The sequence below is a fragment of the Oryctolagus cuniculus genome, chromosome 1 (genome assembly GCF_051225735.1).
Source record: "Oryctolagus cuniculus isolate XC-2025 breed Fujian yellow rabbit chromosome 1, ASM5122573v1, whole genome shotgun sequence".
In the NCBI taxonomy this organism is placed as follows: Eukaryota; Metazoa; Chordata; class Mammalia; order Lagomorpha; family Leporidae; genus Oryctolagus; species Oryctolagus cuniculus.
In genome coordinates this window covers 118,876,717-118,896,858 of record NC_142867.1, presented here as the reverse complement: position 1 = coordinate 118,896,858, position 20,142 = coordinate 118,876,717, and the positions used below count along the sequence as shown (strand labels likewise).

At 46.0% G+C, this 20,142-nt stretch overlaps 1 protein-coding gene across 10 annotated transcripts; it reads right to left on the bottom strand.

Moving 5' to 3' along the window:
• Positions 1–1,163: 1,163 nt before the first annotated feature.
• Positions 1,164–19,814, bottom strand: EI24 (EI24 autophagy associated transmembrane protein). Of its 10 annotated transcripts, none has more exons than XM_008259712.4 (11): positions 19,675–19,814; positions 14,649–14,761; positions 10,903–11,048; positions 10,281–10,341; positions 8,488–8,554; positions 7,827–7,951; positions 7,413–7,532; positions 6,993–7,104; positions 5,884–5,995; positions 5,423–5,497; positions 1,164–2,328 (listed from the first exon to the last, which is right to left on the bottom strand). In XM_008259712.4, the coding sequence occupies exons 2-11, from the start codon at positions 14,688–14,690 to the stop codon at positions 2,166–2,168; spliced, it is 1,023 nt and encodes a 340-aa protein (XP_008257934.1). In that variant the 5' UTR covers positions 14,691–14,761; positions 19,675–19,814; the 3' UTR covers positions 1,164–2,165. The 10 variants fall into 10 exon arrangements, with proteins under 10 accessions (XP_008257934.1, XP_051704203.1, XP_051704200.1 ...); XM_051848243.3 differs by having other exon boundaries at positions 19,456–19,793; XM_051848240.2 differs by lacking the exon at positions 19,675–19,814 and adding an exon at positions 19,512–19,650.
• Positions 19,815–20,142: the final 328 nt, after the last annotated feature.

Below are 20,142 nucleotides of genomic sequence, written 5' to 3'. Positions count from 1 at the left end.
CTTTATTAAGAGTAGAGCAATGGGGCCGGTGCTGTGGCATACTGGGCAAAGCCGCCACCTGCAATGCCAGCATCCCATAAGGGTGCCGGTTCGAGTCCTGGCTACTCTGCTTCCAATCCAGCTGTCTGCTATGGTCTTGGAAAGCAGTAAAAGATGGCCCAAATCTTTGAGCCCCTGCACCTGCTTGGAAGACCTGGAAGAAGTTTTTGGCGCCTGGCTTCAGATTGGCCCAGCTCCAGCCATTGCGGCCATCTGGGGAGTGAACCAGAGGATGGAAGACCTCTCTCTCTCTCTCTCTCTCTACCTTTCTGTAACTCTTTCAAAAAAAAAAAAAAATAGAGCAGTTAACACAAGTCAATGTGTGAATCTGTCCACTTGAGTTTCTAGATTAGCCCAATCACCCAAACTTAAGTACTTCCTATAGCCAGGCATGCCATTTCATCTACTCAACTTCCCTTATCCTTCTAAACTACACTGAGATGCTTCTAGTTGATACAAGTTCCAGGCAGCAAAAAAGTAGCTGTTTAACTAAGCTAACTTGTTTAAAACTCAGTTTAAAATACTAAGTTTAAATAAGGCAGTTTGCTTCTCAGTTACAATCTGATGAAATATTAATCAGATACCCCTATAGCAACCTGGACATAGTTTTGTGCAATGCTATTTTTGTCAAATGACCAGAGATGTCACAGGGGAAAATATTAAATCATGTCTTTCACAAATTTCTGTGAAAAATCAGGAAACAGTAATCACTTCCAAGATGCCCACTTTGTAAAAACTCTCCATCAATTGCATACAAACTTTAAAGCTGGTTTGTAACTCCCAACAATATTTTTAATTCCTTATTTTGTCTCGGACACAGTAAAAGCTTCTGTTAAAGCAACTGTCTAGCTCCTCCTTTGACCAGTGTGGGATGTTCAGCACACTGAAAGATCTAGAAGGAGCTTCTCTCACGTAATGAATACATGGTACAGAGATGTACGTATAGACTTTAAAACAACCCCACCTCTTCCAGAAAATGTGAACATGATTATAATCATAGTGCAAACTTCCTCAAGGAACATTTTTCAGGGCTAATCTCTACACTGAGGTTGTCTAAGACAAAATCATATATTTTATGAACACATTTCTCAAGGTCATGTTTTATAAATTCAACCATTACACACTTTGTGGGAAACCAGCTCACATTTAATTGTGACTTTTTTAATTGTACAAGTGTTTTGACATCTGCCCCATCCCCCCACACACACATATTTCTCTTAAAATGACATGAAAACACCAACCAATCACAGGTTTTATGGGTTTAATAAGTTTACCCCTTCAGTTCCTATTTGCAGCACCCAATACTCCTCTGAAACAGCAGACCCGGCAGTGGCTAACAGTAAATTTCCACCCTCCAGAGTTGAAAAGTTCAGGTTCTCTAAGCATCCTGTGTTGTAGTGGCACTTGTCCAGAACTGGTACCCCCCCACACAGCTGGGAGCTTTAAATGTACCAGCAAAAAAAGCTTTGTCCCCTTCAAGGGGAAGAAAAAAACCACTCCTCAAAACCCAACAGATCTGGCTGTAAGGTCTTTCCTCCTCCTGTCCCCATTCTCTTCAGGCTCATTATTTATTTGTTTGTTTGTTTGTTTGTTTGTTTTTTGCAGTGGAGCAAGAGAGACCAAAACCTAACCTGAGTTACAAGAAACAAGACAGTGATGGCTATAAAGGGAGTGACCAGGAGCAACCAAGATTCTCCATTACCTCCCACATCCAATGTATGTGCTTCACAGAAAAACAACAAAAATAACACATCCACAAAACACAACAGCTAGAATTACAAAACCCATTCATCCAAGGGTGGTAGAAGGCAGGAAGGAGAGGTGGGAGGGCCAATGGCACAGGGAGAAAACAAAGTATTCCAATCAGTCCAGGCACAGGGGCTGGCAAATGCTAGAAAATAGCTGCAGAAAAACCTGTGGTCCTCTCAGACTCACGGAGGTGTTAAAAACCCACATTGGTGTCAAGAAGATTCCGCTTTACGTGCACCAGAGGCAAAAACTCCAACTCCTCAGAGAGAAGGGCATGCGCAGAGGGCCCTTGGCAGAGTGGGTCCTGCCTTCCCCCGTTGGGGAGGTGGTCAAAGAGCTGCCTCAGCCTCCTCCCACCCCCTTTGGTGGCAGGTGACTCAGTGGCCTGCAGTAGCCTTCAGTTTGGCAGGAGATGCATGTGGTGAAGGGAACTTCTCTGCAGAGGCTGAGCTGCTCAAGGCAGACTGCAGGTAGACTGTCTTGTGGAAGAGTCTGTTGCTTAAGAAGACCACCAAGGAGAACAGGCGCAACTGGAAAAGACTAAATGGCAGGAGACCCAACCGGTTAGCATCCCAGTAGATCAAAAGTATTGTTCAGTTATGTGGCAACCTATCTGACCACATTAAACATAAAACTACAAAGGGAAAGACAGGCAACAAAATGCAATCAAGGTGGTACTAGCATTAAACACGCGGACTGAACGGGAAACTAAAGAATGTACTAAGGTCTGCTGCTGCCATGAATGTACAGGAATCACCAGTTTCAAAGTTTTATGACTTTTACAGGAAATAAAGATATATTTAAGATTAAATCTGACCAAAGAAGTACTTTTCTGTGGCGATTCCAGGGCACAAATTTCAAGCCATGTCTGAATATATCACATGCTATCTGTGGTTAGGTTTCAAAAATTGTGAGAGGAAGCCAATGTCAGTAATAGCTATAAAGGGAATGTACAAAAGTCCCAAACAGACCTAACATTTCTAAATACAAGTATCCTTCATTGGTTTAACCAAAATAAATAATTTTTCTTTGAAGTGATAAAATTTTTACAGAGCTGTTATAAATTTTTGCTAAAAAGTCATTTTAAAATATTTTATTTTTTTACAGGCAGAGTGGACAGTGAGACAGAGAGACAGGTCTTCCTTTTGCCATTGGTTCACCCCTCAATGGCCGCTGTGGCCAGCGCGCTGCAGCCGGCACATCTCACTGATCCGAAGCCAGGAGCCAGGTTCTTCCTCCTGGTCTCCCATGCAGGTGCAGGGCCCAGCACTTGGGCCATCCTCCACTGAACTCCCAGGCCACAGCAGAGAGCTGGACTGGAAGAGGAGCAACTGGGACAGAATCCGACACCCCAACTGGGACTAGAACCTGGGGTGCCGGTGCCGCAAGTGGAGGATTAGCCTATTGAGCCACGGCGCCCGCCCAATATTTTATTTTATTTTTTAATTTATTTATTTGAAGTCAGTTAGAGAGTGAGAGAATCTTCCATCCACTGGTTCACTCACTAGATGGCCACATAGCTGGAGCTAGGCCAAGCCAAAGCCAGGAGCCAAGAGCTTCATCCAAGTCTCCCATGTGGGTGACAGGGGCCCAAGCACTTGGGCCATCTTCCACTGCTTTTTCCAGGCCTGAGTAGGGAGCTGGATTAGAAGTAGAGCAGGCAGGTCACAAACAGGGGCCCTTATGGGATGCCAGCATAACAGGTGGTGGCTTTACCTGCTACACAACAATGCCAACTCCTTGACTATCATAATCAATAAACTCAAGTGGCTAGATCATAGTTCACTTACTTTTCTTAGAAGTTGGCCAGGGCTGACATGTGGCATAGCAGGTTAAACCTCCGCCCATGAAGCCAGCATCCCATGTGGGCACCTGTTCAAACCCAGCCATTCCACTTCTGATCCAGCTCCCTGCTAATGTGCCTGGGAAAGCAGCTGAAGATGGCCGAAGTGCTTGGGCCCCTGCTCCCATATGGGAGACCTGGAAGAATTCCGGGCTCCTGGCTTTGACCTAGCCCAACCCTGGCAATTGGCAGCCATTTGGGGAGTCAACCAGCAGATGGAAGATCTCTCTCTCTCTCTGTCTCTTTTTCCTCTCTCTGTAACTCTGCCTTTCAAATAAATAGAAAAACTTAAAAAAAAAAAAGTTGGACGTTCTCAGGACTGGCACAGCAGGTTAAACTGCTGGCTGCACTGTTGGCATCCCATATCAGAGCAGCGGTTTCAGTCCAGGCTGTTCTGCTTCCCATTGGCTCCCTGCTACTGTGTCCAGGGAAGCAACAGAAGATGGTCCAAGTGCCTCGGACCCTGCCACCCGCATGGTAGAACCAGATGGAGTACCAGGCTCTTGGCTTTGGCCTGGCTCAGCCCCAGCCATTGTGGTCATTTGGTGAGTAAGTGAGCAAAGATCTCTTTCTCTAACACTGCCTTTCAAATAAATAAAATGGATCTTTACATAAATGTTCATTCTCACAAAAGTAGGCCTAACTACATGTGCCTTATACTTAATTATTAAATTCTGATTTTTTTTAAGATTTATTTATTTATTTGAAAGTCGGAGTTACACAGAAAGAGAATAAGAGGCAGAGAGAGAAAGAGAGGTCTTCCATCTGCTGGTTCACTCGAGAGTTGACTGCAATGACCAGAGCTGGATCAGAACTGGAGCAGCTTGACTCAAACCGGCACCCATATGGGATGCCAGCACTGCCAGCGGCAGCTTTACCTGCTATGCCACAGTGCTGGTCCCTGTAAATTCTAATTGTTTTTTATTTGAAAGGCAGAGAGACAGAGATCTTCTATTCACCGGTTCACTCTCCAAATGCCCCCAAGAGCTAGGGCTGGGCCAAGCCAAAGCCAGCAGCTAGAAACCCAATCCAGATCGCCCACATGGATGACAGGGACCCAACTACTTGAGTCATCACCTGCTGCCTCCCAGGCTGCATACTAGGAAGAAACTAGAATCAGAAGTGGACTTAGGGGCCGGCGCTGTGGCAAAGCAGGTTAAAGCCCTGGCCTGAAGCGCCGGCATCCCATATGGGCGCTGATTTAGTCCTGGCTGCTCCTCTTTTGATCCAGCTCTCTGCTATAGCCTGGGAAAGTGGTGGAAGATGGCCCAAGTCCTTGGGCTCCTGCACCCATGTGGAGACCCGGAAGAAGCTCCTAGCTCCTGGCTTCAGAAAGGCACAACTCTGGCCATTGAGGCCATCTGGGGAGTGAACCAGCGGATGGAAGACCTCTCTGTATCTATCTCTCTCTGTAACTCTTTCAAATAAATAAATGTCTTAAAAAAAAAAAAAAAGAAGTGGATCTAAGATTCAAACCCAGGTACTCTAATATGGGATGTGGGCATCCCAAGTAGCATCTTAACTAATGCGCCAAATGCCCACCCCTGAATTGTTAAATTTTCAGAATGTTTAAAATAATCAATTTTAGGAATATAAGTGTGTGCATATATGCATGGGAAAATCTTGGGATATATCCAGGGCATTTTTCCATCTTTATAGATTCAGGCTTTCCTCCAATATAAGAGCTCAAAAAAAAAAAAAAAAAAAAAATTCCCATTGATGTAGTTATACTGTTACAGCCCCATTCATTTACCTGAGAAAAACTTTCACTCACTACTAGTTTATACTTACTATGCTTTTCCAGGGGTCTTTGCTTCATTAGCACTGATAATGAATAAAGGAAACAGGATGGAAAAGAGGCATCCACTGTTAGAAAAGAAAAAAATAAAAACGGGATATACAAAAATAATTAGTCACATGACTTTGGAGAAGATAAGAGGCCCCAAATTCCTTTCCCTCTACTGCAAACACCTTAATGAAACCTTAATATATCAACACATTGTTCAAGAGAAAAATATTTTTCTAAGCACTGGGATGTTTAATACTGTTCCAGGAGGCAGTACAGACAAAACAATACAGGATAAGGAGGCATGCAGACTAAATTTTAATGCTGACAAATGTCTCTGTCAAGGAGAAAAATCTCACACCTCCTAATGATAAAAAAGGATGTAGAGGGCCTAGCATAGAACCAAGTGAGTGGAGGTGTTCACTACAGGAATGATCTTTACTTCAAATCCCTCCATCCAACTGACCTGATAATGTACGAAGACTGCATTGCTGTGAGAAAAGCCAAGGGTAAACCAAATCCAAAGTAGTAAGGCCAGTTCCTTTCAATATTCGACAACCGCTGGTGCATTTCAATTCCTAAAATAAGTGAGCCAAATGCAATTATACTGCAATTTCCTTTTAGTCAAGTAACTCAATAACTACAGTCAACAAACTATTTAAGGCTTAAATTTTGGGTACAAATCTACCACTTAGAACACAGCTACTGCATATAAATTAGCATTGTGCAAATCTGATATAAAGCTTGTGCACAAAAGTTTTACAATAATCACAATTTCAAGGCTGACAGGCTAAGTGAATTAGGACTTCAGTACCAGAGCTGGTGTTGTGGCCTAGGTTAAGCCTCCCCTGCAATGCCAGTATCCCATATGGGCGCCAGTTCGAGACCTGGCTGCTCCATTTCTGATCCAGCTCCCTGCTAATGTGCCTGGGAAAGCAGCAAAAGATGGTCTAAGTACTTGGACCCCTTCATCCACGTGGGAGACCCACAAGAACTCTAGGCTCCTGGTTGGCCTAGTACAGCCCTGGCCATTGCAGCCATTTTGGGGAGTGAAATGGTGGATGGAAGATCTCTTTCACTCTGCCTTTCAAATAAATAAAAAAAAATTATTTTTTTAAAAAAAGGACTTCAGCACCAGCATCCTTTGTTCCTTTGTCAAGACTAGTCTGGAATAAAGGAGAACATCAAATAAGGCTGCATCCTGTACAAATCAGTTACCTTCATTTAACCACACTCACCAGACACACATGCCAAGGTCTTTTTAAATAATACCCAAAAGAATCTGAATGCATTGTTGTCAACTTAATTTCTCTAACACAGGAAAAACCTTATGCTCATTTATGTCATCTTGTGGTCCAGTTGGAGCTACATCATATTAAGTACCAAAAGAATAATGCTATGTTGCCACCTCTCCCAGATTCAAAGTTAACAGTTAAACCCACTAAGCTAAATGAGGCTACCTTCTTCCCAAGATGGTTTGCCAAGGGTGTTAAGTACTGACTGGTTTAAATCCACTTAGCAGTAGCATTTCCAACATGGGCCTCTAAGTTTCTGGGGTTCTTTTGATGGACTTACCTTTATTGAACCAACGATATTCAAAGCAGTACAGGGAGTAGAGAAGGGACATATGCAGGAGACTAACCAGCTGACCGACAAGATGGATGGGAAAGAGACTCACAAACATCCCCTGAAGAACAAACACGGCAAATCTTAATTCTAAAACTCCAGAAACCTAATATTATCCCCTGTCATATTTCTGAATAGCAGGAGAATGAAAATACCCGAGATAGCTGAGAGGAGCAGTTAAATTCATGTTTCTTATAATTTTATGATCTGTAACTTCCCAAGCTGTTCTCTGAGAAATTTATTTAAAAATCATTACCTTTTAGAAAGCATATATATACACCAGTACAAATGTCAAATCCTGTCTTTATGAAGCTCCCTTTAGTGAAGCTTCCTTTTAACCTGTCCGTGTGCCCAGGAGACCCGTCTCACCTGGATGAGGAAAAGAGCCTGCAGCAAAAGGTTGAAGAGCATGTCCGCAATGATTTTGCTCACACTAGGGAAGGGGTGAGGCTTCCTCCCTGATACCTCAAATGCCAGGTCAGCTATATCCTGTAACAGAGAAAGCAGCACACCAGAACACAAATTAAATGACTCTGACATCCGTCCCCAAAGCTAAAGCCACTACTCGGCCACTAGAAATGCTAGGTAAGAAAAGTCCCCAGGCAATGAGAAGCTTCAGTGACTTGAGACAATTCTTCCATTTTATAAACGCACAATGGTCACCCACTGGCTGCATGGCCATAAAGGTAAAGGCTGGGAAACAGGTCCCTACACAGGCTGAAGCCTGTCACCTGTCACCCCATCACGCTGTAGGACCCACTCCCCATTCTGCCCTGGACCTACCTGAAACCAGATGGCATTCACAACTTTGCTGAGCACAAACAGGGGGAGCACCCAAAGAGCACTGAAAATGGATGTGAGGAAGAATTCCAGCCATGACCAAACATCTCCATGCAGGGATGGGTCACCTGAGAAAGGGGAAGACTTCTTAAGTGGAGAAATGGAAAACCGGAAGACCTGACATGAAGCCCTGGTTTGTGACTATTCTTTCTTTCCCCACTCTTCTTTCTGTTTTGTGCTAACACATCACTACACCCAGCTCAGTCTGTTTTTTTTTTTTTTTTTTTTTTTTAAAAGATTTATTTTTTATTTATTTGAATAGCAGAGCTACAGAGAGAAGAACATCTTCCACTCACTGGTTCATTCCCTAAATAGCCACAGTGGCTGGGGCTGGGCCAGGCCGAAGCCAGCACCCATGCAGAACATCCGGATGAACCTCCTGGCTTTGGCCTGGCCCAGCTCTGGCTGTTGTGTTATTTGGGGAGTGAACCAGTGGAGAGAAGATCTCTATCCTTCCCTTGCTTTTCTGTAACTCAGCCTTTCAAATAAATAAAAATAAATAAATCTTAAAAAAGAAAGATCTAAAGCTCTTGGCACACAGGAAGTGTTCAATACCTCCCACCTCCATCCCCAGCAGAAGCAAGGAAGCAAGATATACACTTACCAATGATGCGGGCTGTTACTGACTGAAGCACAGGAATAAACACTCGATAAAACAAGAGGAGACTGAACTAAAGGAGAGAAGCAATACAGTAAACATCAAAAGCCCTTCTTTAAAACAAGGGTTTTAAATTTCAAAGTCATTATTTTCCTGATGGAGGGGCCTGTTACTAATCAGAAGTGCAGAATAAGCACCAAAATTAGACCCATTTCTACTTTCACTTGAGAAATAGCCTGATTCTGCCTATATAACAATGAAACTCTGGGGGACATAGAACAACATATGCAATAGTATTCAGGCACAATACAAGCATCTACTAAGTACCTTGAAACATTTATTAATTAAAAATTAAAGCTAACACCTGAAACCACTGATGAAATTTTTTAAAGATTTATTTTATTTGAAAGAATTACAGAGAGAGGCAGAGACAGAGAGAAAGCTCTTCCATCTACTGGTTCACTCCCCAGATGGCCGCAACAGCTGGAGCTGCGCTGATCCGAAGCCAGGAGCTTCTTCAGGGTCTCCCACGCAGGTGCAGGGACCCAAGGACTTGGGCCATCTTCCACTGCTATCCCAGGCCATAGCAGAGAGCTGGACAGGAAGTGGAGCAGCCGGGTCTCAAACCGGCGCCCATATGGGATGCCGGCGCTTCAGGCCTTGGCGTTACCCCGCTGCACCACAGCGCCGGTCCCATGGTGAAATGTTAAGTTTACACTGAAGTGAAGAGGAGCCAGCACCATGGTGTAGTGGGTTAAAGCTGCCACTTGCAATGATGCCAGTTCAAGTCCCAGTTGCTCCACTTCTGATCCAGCTCCCTGCTAAAGTGCCTGGGAAAGCAGTAGAACATAGTCCAGGTCTTTAGGCCCCTGTGGGAGACCCGGATGGAGTTCCAGGCTCCTGCCTTAAGCCAGGCCCAGCTCTGGCCATTGCAGTCATTTGGGGAGTGAATCAGCAGATCAAAGATTTCTTTGTCTCTCCCTCTATAACTCTTTCAAATAAATGAATAAATCTTTATAAAAGAAAAAAAGATAAGTTGAAGGGCCAGTGTTGTGGCACAGTGGGTTAAGCCACTGCCTGCAGTGCTGGTATCCCATATGAACACCGGTTTGGGCCCTTGCACCCACACAGAAGACCCAGACGGAGTTCCAGAGACCTGGCTCAGCCCCAGCCATTGCAGCCATTTTGGGAGCAAACCAGTGGAAAGAAAAATCCCTCTCTCCCCTTCCTCTCTTTCTGTATCTCTTTCAAATAATTAAAATCTTTAAAAACAATGATTTGAATGACACTAGATACCAAGTAAAAAATAATTAACTACTTTTTCTTTGAAGTACCCGAATGTCTCTTAAGCTTGTATTCCCAGTTAACAAAAGGCAAGCTTGTCTGCTTTTGGTTTCAACAGCAATCAAGTCTAATCAATCACCATGAGAAGCAGGAAGAAGCCTACTCTAATTCAGGCATATCTGCCTTGCCCTCTGATCCCAATAGCTGCTCTTAGCCAAAATGTCTAGACAGTGCCAAGAAAAACTGCCATCTGCAATATTACTAAAACTTCTAAATGACTCATTAGAAAACACAAAAGTATATATTCAGGGCTATCTCTGATGCCTGTTACATAGAAGTATTTTCTCATACATAGGAATAAAATCATTGCAGGTGCATAGAATCCTGAGTTACTGCACTGACAAATAGCTAAAAGCTATTTTTCTTACTGTTTCAAGAAAAGTCGAAAACAATTAACCTAGCAACAACCTAAAAATGCTTATAAGGCATATGGAATTTGAAGAAAAAGTACATACCCAGAACACTCCGCCATTCCAAGCACAACACTGGAAAATTCTACTAACAATACGTGGCTCACTAGAAAAGACCACATATACTTTATCTTACAAGGCATACAGACAGATTATTTCCAACCGTCATTCAATAGCTCTCCACTTTACACCTTCTCCTGGTTTATTTTTCAGCAGCTAACATTCTCCCAATGTTCTAATATCAGTCAAAGAGAGATGACTGAAGATATGTCTGATGAACCAGTTTTTCTGAAAAACACTACATGATTTTCTGAAATCGAAGGCTGGGGAGGATTCAAGGAAGAAGTCTTGGGTTAGGGCACCCGTAGAAGTATCCATCAAACCAAATAATTTTGCTGTGGTTCTCTATTTACCATTCTAACTTTCTCTTCAACATCGTGACATCTGAAAAATTATCACTTAAACAAGGATTACTGCTAGACACCCATTTAAGTGAATGTGTTGGGAGAGAAAAACCACCTGTAAACTGATTTGGGAGGAAGTACAGAGACAAAATGGGTATAGTGAAGCTCTGAGTCACGACATGGGGCTTTATTCCACAATGAGCATCCAGTCACTTCCCACAGTGGCGCTGGGATCCTTCCTGGCAGCAGCCAACTCTCCTTACCTCTCTTGCTTCCGTTCTATACTCTGGGCTCTCCTCTGTGCCAGGACACTGCTTGCCCTTCTTCGACGCTGCTCTTCTCTCTTTTGCTGGATTCGAGCATCTAGCTTGGAGATGGTACAGATACCCCAGATGGAGTCTTTGATACCCTATAGACAAGGACATTATTTTTAAAGAAGCAAGATGATAGAGAAGATGCCTTTTCAAAGCTACAAAAAATGAAATAAAAGGCGCCAACATTGTGGTACGCTAGATTAAGCTACCACCTGCAACACCTGCATCCCATATGAGTCCCAGATGCCCCACCTCTGACCCAACTCCCTGCTAATGCACCCGGAAGAGCAGTGGAAGATGGCCGGAGTGCCTGGATCCCTGCCACCCAGTAAGGAGACCTGGATGGAGTTCCAGGCTGCTTTCAGCTTGACCCAGCCTCAACTGTTGTGGTCATTTGGGGAGTCAATCGTCGGGTGAAAGATCTCAGGCTATGCCTCTCTTTGCAACCTTGCCTTTAAAAAACAAACAAACAAACCAAAAAAAACAACCTTTACCCCTCCCACCAAAGAACATTTAAAAAGGTAAAAAAGACTGACTCAAAGGAGCTCTCAAATTAAAAGAGAAAGAAGTGAAATAGTAGAAACCATTGTAGTTATTGTTCTACAGGTTTTAAAGGACCTTTATTTTTTTTAAATTTTGAAATAATTCCCAACTTACAAAACAGTTGCAAGAATAATGTAGAACTTCCAAATACCTTGTCAGATTCACCAGTCTAACATTTTGCCATATTACTTGTAAGTCAATCTTTCTCTCCCTCTCTATAAACACACACACACAGTTTCTGAATTACTGGACAATCAGTTGCTACTGTACCTTGATCCTTCTTTTTTTTAAATTCTCCTGTGTATTGAGATGTATTTATTTTTCTGAAAGGCAGAGTGACAGATAAACACACACACACATTTTTTCATCCACTGGTTTACTCCCCAAATGGCCTCAACAGCCACAGCTGAGCCAGGAGACAGGAACTCCATCCATGTCTCCCAGGTGGGTGGCAGAGACCCAAGTACTTTGTCTTCCTCTCAAGAGCATTTCCAAGAAGCTGGACTGGAAGCACTGCAGACCGGACGCTAGAACTGACCCCATGATACAGGATGCTGGGGTCACAAGCAGAGGATTAATCCACTGTGCCACAATGCTGGCCCTTTCAGGACATTTCCCAAGAATAATATTTTATATAACCATAAGATAATTTTTAAGAAATTTAATACAGAAATACTTAACCTGCTCCATATTCTAATTTCTCCATTTGTCCCAGTAACACTCTCTACAGCATTTCACCCCTGAAAAACTCAGTCCAGAACCACATTGCATTTAGTTCTGGCATCTCTTCAGTCTCCATTAACCGTAAAAGCTCCTTAGTCTTTGCTTTTCTTCTGAAGAATACAGGCCAATTATTTTAGGGAATTCCCTCAACTTGAGTTTGCTTCCTCACGATTAGGTCTGGGCTAAGCACTTTCGGCAGGCATTTCACAGATGTGAAGGTGTGCCCACAAGGCTCAGTCACAGGAGGTACCTGATGGCTGGCTGACCATTTTACATACAGTCAAGATATTTCCCAGTTTCTCCACTGTATGATGCAAATTTTTCCTCTGGCAACTAATAAACAATCCATGGGGAGACATTTCTGAGACTACACAAATGCCCTGCTCACCAAGACACCATCCCCATCCCAGCCCCAAGTTTACCATCCCAAACCAACCTTGACCAACATGGCTTAAAAACAGTAGTTTTCTAATTCCACCACACCCATCAATACTATGAAACCACTGCAGCCATCTGGAGAGTAAACCAGTAGATGGAAGATCAACCTATCTCTGTGTTGCTCTGCTTTCAAATAAATCTTGAAACAAAACCCAATCCTCTGAACACAAGCTAACCAAAGTTCTAATACCAGAGAAACTAGACAGTCTCCAAGCTTCTTCACAGATAAAAATAACGGGGCAGGTGTCTGGAGCAGTGGTTAAGTGATAAAACAATGGGATGTCCTCATGCCATACTGGAGTGCCTGGCTTCAAGTCCAGCTCTGCCCCTGGTTCCAGTTTCCCACTAACGCACACCCTGGGAGACAGCAGGTGATGGCTCCAGCAGCTAGGTCACCGCTATCCATGTGGGAGACCTGGATTGAGTTCTAGGTTCCTAGCTTCAGCCAGCCCCAGTCCCAGCTGCTGTCAGTATCTGAGGAATAAACTAGCAGATGGAAGATTTTAATCCTAACAAGATAAAAAAATAAAAGCTTAAAAACCAAATCCAACGTATAAGCTTAAAAACCAAATCCAACATCTTTCCCTAAAAATAAAGTTGGGGCCAGTGTTGGTGGCATAATGGGTAAAACTGTTGACACAGGCATTTTATACTGGAACCAATTTGAGTACTGGTTGCTCCACTTCTGATCCAGCTCCCTGCTACTGTGCCTGGGAAAGCAGCAGCAGATGACCCAAGTATTTGAGCCCCCAGCACCCTCGTGGGTAACTTGGAAGAAGCTCCTGGCTTTGGCTTGGCCCAGACCTGACTGTTGTGATCATTTGGGGAGTGAACCAGCAGATTGAAGATCTCTCACTTGGTCTCTCCCTCTCTCTGTAACTCTGCTTTAAAAAATAAATGAATCGGCCGGCGCCATGGCTCACTTGGCTAATCCCCTGCCTGCGGTGCCGGCACCCCGGGTTCTAGTCCCAGTTGGGGCGCCAGATTCTGTCCCAGTTGCTCCTCTTCCAATCCAGCTTTCTGCTGTGGCCCAGGAGTGCAGTGGAGGATGGCCCAAGTGCTTGGGCCCTGCACCCGCATTGGAGACCAGAAGGAAGTACCTGGCTCCTGGCTTTGGATAAGTGCAGCGCGCCGGCCATAATGGCCATCTGGGGGGTGAACCAACAGAAAAGGAAGACCTTTCTGTCTCTAACTCTGCCTGTCAGAAAAAAAAAAATCTTTTTTTGAAAAATGCAAATACCTATTGCTTGAGTAGTGCAGACTAGAATGAAAACCTACTTGTGAAGGATCCAACAGAAATGATAAAAACTCCCTAAGAGGAGCCAATGTTGTGTTGTAGCACTGAGTACCTATTCAAGTCCTGGCTGCTCTGCTTTCTTTCCTTTCTGAAATTTTTTTAAAGAATTATTTATTTATTTAAAAGCCAGAGTTACACAGTCAGAGGAGGAGAGGCGAGGGGTGGGGAGGAGGGGTCTCCTTCATCTGCTGGTTCACTCCCCAATTGGCCACAATGGCCGGAGCTGCGCCGATCAAAAGCCAGGAGCCAGGAGCTTCGTCTGGATCTCCCACGCAGGTGCAGGGGCCCAAGGACTTGGGCCATCTTCTACTGCTTTCCTAGGCCATAGCAGAGAGCTGGATCAGAAGTGGAGCAGCCGGGAGTTGAACCGGCACCCATATAGGATGCCAGCACTGCAGGCAGCAGCTTTACCCACTTCGCCACAGCGCCGGACCCTGCTCTGCTTTCAATTCAGCATTCCTGCTAATGTGTCTGGAAAAGCAGGGGAAGATGGCCCAGAACTTGGGTCCCTGCCACTCAAACGGGAGTCCAAGATGGGGTCCTGACTCCTAGCCTTGCCAGCCACGACTGGTGATGGAAGAAACCTCTCTGTCCCTCTGCCTTTCAAATAAAAAGGTCTTTTAAAAAATTCCAAAAACACCTAAAGCATTACCTAGTGAAAAACATGGTCAAGAGATGAACAAGAGGTACTCACCCTGGCAAGGTCCTGGAGAAAGGTTTTGACACTGTCGGCCATCTCTTCACTACCCAATCTATCGACTACACAGAGGAGAGAGAAATGCCCCCAAATCTCTCATCATGAAGGGCCTGGAAAATAGAGAACACATGAGAAAAAACACTTATCTCAAAGCAGTTACTGCACGCCCATTTCTACGTGATGAGCCCACATACTGTGTTCTAACAGAACAGCAGCACACTCCAGCACTAGCAGTGAACTCAGGTGTCCCTGGAACCACTGAAACCTAAAATCCATATTTTCTGTTAATCACTAACTTCTCTTTCACTTTTGCATGGGGAAAATACGCTCTCAGACCAATAGTCTCCTTTGTACCTCCATACACCTAACAATCTCTGCTATAGTTTTTTTTAAAGATTTATGTATTCATTTGAAAGGCAAAGTTAGAGAGAGAAAAACAGGTGGAGAAAGAGAGATAGAGAGAGAGAAAATATCTTCCATTTGCCGGTTCATTCCCCAAATGGCCGCAACGGCCAGAGCTGGGCAAATCCAAAGCCAGGAGCAAGGGGCTTCCTCCAGGTCTCCTACATGGGTGCAGGGGCCCAAGGACTTGTGTCATCCTCTGCTGCTCTCCCAGGCCGTAACAGAGAGCTGGGTCGGAGGTGGAGCAGCTGGGACTCCAGTGGGTGCCCATTTGGAATGTCGGCACTGCAGGGTGGCAGCTTTACCTGCAATCCCAGAGCACCAGCCTCTCTGCTACACTTTCTAAGCACTTTTAGAGATGAAAAGCTTGATGACATCAAAGTTTCTTCTGAAGCAATTTTTGTGCTTGCTGTATACACTCCAATGCTTGAATGAAAATGCAAGCCCAAGACAGAAGTTCTTACAAAATTTCCTAAATAGGCACTTCAGTCCAACACAGAGCCCTCCAGCACACAGGGAAGTTTAAGGTGTGACATAAAATCACCAACCAAGACCTCTAAACAGGTCTTCCTGTTTTCTAATTTTAAATATATACATATGTATAATTTTTAACAAGTATGCAAGAAACAGATTTCAAACTAGGTCAAGAGGCAGCATTTGGAGCAGCAGTTAAGAGGCTGCTTGGGACACCCACATCCCACAGCAGAGTGCCTAGTACAAGTTCTGGTTCCTTTGTTTCCTACCCAGCTTCCTGCTAATGCACACCCTGGGGCAGCAGGTGATGGCTCAAGCACAAAGATCCTGGCCATCCATGTGGGAGATGAGGATGAGTACAAGCCACTTGGGTTCCACCTGGCCTACACAGCCCCAGCTGTTGTGGGCATTCATGGAGTACACCAGTGGACCGGAGATCTCTCCCTCTCCCTTTCAAATAAATAAAAATTATAAAAAGTAAAATTAAGGGGCCAGGGTTATGGCATAGTGGGTAAAGCTGCCGCCTGCAATGCCAGCATCCCATAAGGGCAAACGTTCGAATCTCGGCTGTTCCACTTCCAGTCCCTGATAATGGCCTGGGAAAAGCAGTGGAAGATGGTCTGTGCATCCACTTGGAAGACCCACAAGAAAATTCCTGGCTCCTGGCTTCAGCCTGGCACAGCCCCTGCCATTGCAACCACCTGAGGAGTGAACCAGCAAATGGCAGATCTCGCTCTAGACATAACTCCTTCAAATTAATAAATTAATAAAACTGGGGCCAGCATTGTGGCATAGCATGTTAAGCTGTGTGCATCTAAGATAGCAGCACAGATGCTCCACTTACCATCCAGCCCCAGCTACTGCACCTGCGAAAGAGCAGAAGACGGCTCAAGTCCATGGCCCCTGCACCCAGGTGGGAGCCCCACCCTGTGGGATAAAGCCCCTGGCTTCGGTCTGGCCCAGCCCTGGCTATTGTGATCATTTGGAGAGTGAACCAGTAGGTGGAAGATTCTCTCTCTCTCTCTGCCTCTCCTCTCTCTGTAACTCTGGCTTTCAAGTAAATAAATGAGTCTTTTTTAAAAAGTTATATTTAAAAATAAATAGGGCCGGCTGGTGCCGTGGCTCACTAGGCTAATCCTCCACCTGCGGCACCAGTACCCCGGGTTCTAGTCCTGGTTGGGGTGCTGGTTCTGTCCCAGCTGCTCCACCTCTGATCCAGCTCTCTGCTGTGGCCCGGGAAGACAGTGGAGGATGGCCCAAGTGCTTGGGCCCCTGCATCCACATGGGAGACGGGGAGGAAGCACCTGGTTTCTGGCTTCAAACCGGTGCAGCGCTGGCTGTAGCAGCCATTTGGGGAGTGAACCAATGGAAGGAAGACCTTTCTCTCTGTCTGTCTCTCTCACTGTCTATAACTCTACCTGAAAAAATAAATAAAAAAATAAAGTTAAAAACATTGTAAAAGAAGGATTTGTGATTCTATAGTTTTCAATTCCCACTAAACCAGTAAATACAGTATTCTCAATTTAAGAGGTATTAAGAGGCATGACATTAATAACAGAATGTCACACACATCAGCTTGTATAAGTTTCAAAGCATAAACACACTTTCCCTGACCTTTAACCATTTCACCAACTGCACTCACTGATGCAGCTAGACCGAGGTCACTCAGAACTGGAAGAGCAGGGACTGCAGTAGCAGGAAAGCTACTTGCACAACACCCTTGGCATCTTCTGCTCCTTAGGTCAAATCCTAACAGATGCTCTCAGTTCAGGTAAAGAATCTAGGATAAGAAGTACCCCGGCTCCTCCCTCCACAAAACAAACACTTCCGAGTTCCAGTCATGCAAGCACATGCCAGGGGAACAGTAAAGCTCAATGCTGATGGGCAAGACACTACTTTGTAAAAATAACTGTGGATCCTTCCTCGTAACCAGTCACAGGCTCACTTATAAATTAAGAGTACTTGGGGTTGGGGGGCTGGCATTGTGGTGCAGCGGGTAAAGCCACCTCCCACAATGCTAGCATCCCATTTGGGTGCTGGTTCATGCCCTGGCTGCTCCACTTCTGATCCAGCTGCCTGTTAATGTGCCTGGGAAAGCAGTGGAGGATGGCCCAAGTGCTTGGGGCCCTGCACCCGTGTGGGAGACCCAGAAGAAGCTTCTGGTTCCTGGCTTCAGCCTGGCCCAGCCCTGAACACTGAGATCATTTGGGGAGGGAACCAGTAGATGGAAGAGCTCGCTCAGTCTCTTTCTTTCTGTAACTCTGCTTATCAAAAAAAAAAAAAAAAAAAAAAAACAAACTTTACTCCTAACTCTTTCAAATTAATTTTAATTTTAAAAATCATTTTTAATAAAATTAAGAGTACTAAAAAACTATAACATGGAAAAGAATGAAAATAAAAACTTAGACTTAGAATCTGTACAACATAATCCCACTGAAGAACAAGCTGGTCTGAGGTATAAGAAAGTCCATTAGGGGGCCAGCGCTGTGGCATAGCAGGGTAAAGCCCTGACCTGCAGTGCAGGCACTGCACATGGGTGCAGGTTCAAGTCCTGGCTGCTCCTCTTCCGATCCAGCTCTCTGCTAATGGCCTGACATAGCAGTAGAAGATGGCCCAAGTGCTTGGGTCCCTGCACCCATGTGGGAGACCCGGAAAAAACTCCTGGCTTCAGATCAGCTCAGCTCTGGCCATTGCAACCATTTGAGGCATGAACCAGCAGATGGAAGACTTCTCTATCTTTCTGGCTCTACATCTCTCTGTAACTCTTTCAAATAAATACAATAACAATAACAATAACAATAACAGTAACAAGAAAGCCTATTAATCAGGCAGGATTTCTCTCAGGGCACTGAGGCGAAGCTGAACCTAGTCCTAGTTTCTGTCTGCCCCAGTCTGATTCATTTGCTTTGTTTGAACCTTGGCCAGTTAATACCTGGCTCTTGCCACTAACCAGCAGTGGCCTTTGAAGGATAATCAGTCACTTCAACTTTAGGCTGAGATCCTAACTTCCCGCCTCCAGGGATGTATGAGGAATACATCTGACAAACAGCTGGACTATGAAGAAAAACAGCCTGTCACCACTTGAGACCCTCACAGTCCCAATGACACAGGGAATCTTACAGCTGAGCTGGTTGGGACTAAGATGCCTCTGGCTCACGGCACTTTCACAGGTGGAGGATACAAGTCTTGGAGGTTAAATGACTCGCTCACAGTTAGAACGACTGGGCCTAAAGTTTGCCACAACAGTCAGGACGCCACTGGGGACACCTGCATCCCATGTCGGCGTGCCCTGGGGTTGAGTTCTGGCTCTGCTTCCGGTTCCAGCTTACTGCTTATGTTCATCCTGGAGTCCTGGCCTCAAGTAATGGGGGCCAGGGCCACCCATGCCAGAGTCTCAGATTGAATTCCTAGCTCCTGGCTTTAGGCTGGCCCAGCCCTGGCTGTCGCCAGCATTTGGGGAGTAAACCAAAGGACAGAAAGAAGATGCGTCTCTGCCTGCCTTTCGGATGAAATAATTAGGATTTATAAAAAGTTACAGCAAGCGAACTGGTGTTGGAAAGCTCCGTCGGGACTTTCTACTTGAGCTTTGCTGTGACGATTTCTGTTTAACTCGAGCACTCCACCGACAAACCACCTCTGGGAAACCTTGAACGAGAGCGGGCCACTACATTCCTGACAGTCATTAGAACATGTCAAGCATCTACCGGGGCACAGCAATGCACCCTCATCTTCAAGCCACTGAACCCGAGTCCCGGAAAGCAGGAACCTGGCATACCCCAGCCCAGGTACACAGGAGGGAAACGTGCTCGCTCCTCCCGGGGCGCCACCGGCCACCCGCCTCCTCCCGGCCGCAGCTCCGAGGCAATTCGGCGGAAAGCCGGTCTCCCGCCCCAGCCACAGTCGTCCATGAGGTGCGGACCACGCTCACCTCCAGCCGCACCGACGGCTCAAGCCGCCCGCGCAGCACCTGCGGCCGCGTCTCACCTGCGCTGGATCCTGCGCCCCGACTCTGCCCGCTGCCGCCAGCTCCTGCCCGCCGGGCTCCCCTCCCGCACCCGCGTCGGAGCCGGGCCTGCCCTCACGGCCCCGGCCTCCTAGAATGGGCTGCACGGGCCTCTCAGGCCCGCGCCGAAGAACCGGCACCTACCCCGCACCCCGGCCGCCGCGGCTCGGCCCGGTCCCTCGCCCGCCGCCGGCCGCTCGGCTCCTCCGCGCCCGGCGTCCGCTCCGCCGGGGAGCTCCCAGGGCCGGGGCCACTGAGCCCGCACTGGGCATGCCCGGCCGCACGGGGCGGCTGGGAAGTGGGCGGGCACGAAGGGGCGCGGCCCGGCGGCGAGGGGGCGGGCCGTGTGCAGCGAGGGAGCCTGGGAAATGTAGTCGGTTCGGGCCCGCTGTCGCCAAGCCGCGCTGCCGGGCACTGGGGCTCCTGGCTCCACCTGGCGGCGGCACGAAACGCTCCCGCCACCTGTCCTGGGATCCAGTTCTCAATCCTGTGCTTTGTGGTCACCGTTTACCTGCCCAGTGACGTTTGTCTTTATAAAATCCTACGGAGTCTGTTAACAGGAGCACAATAAAATACTCATACAGAGATCACCTTGGCATGTCTGGTTGGAGA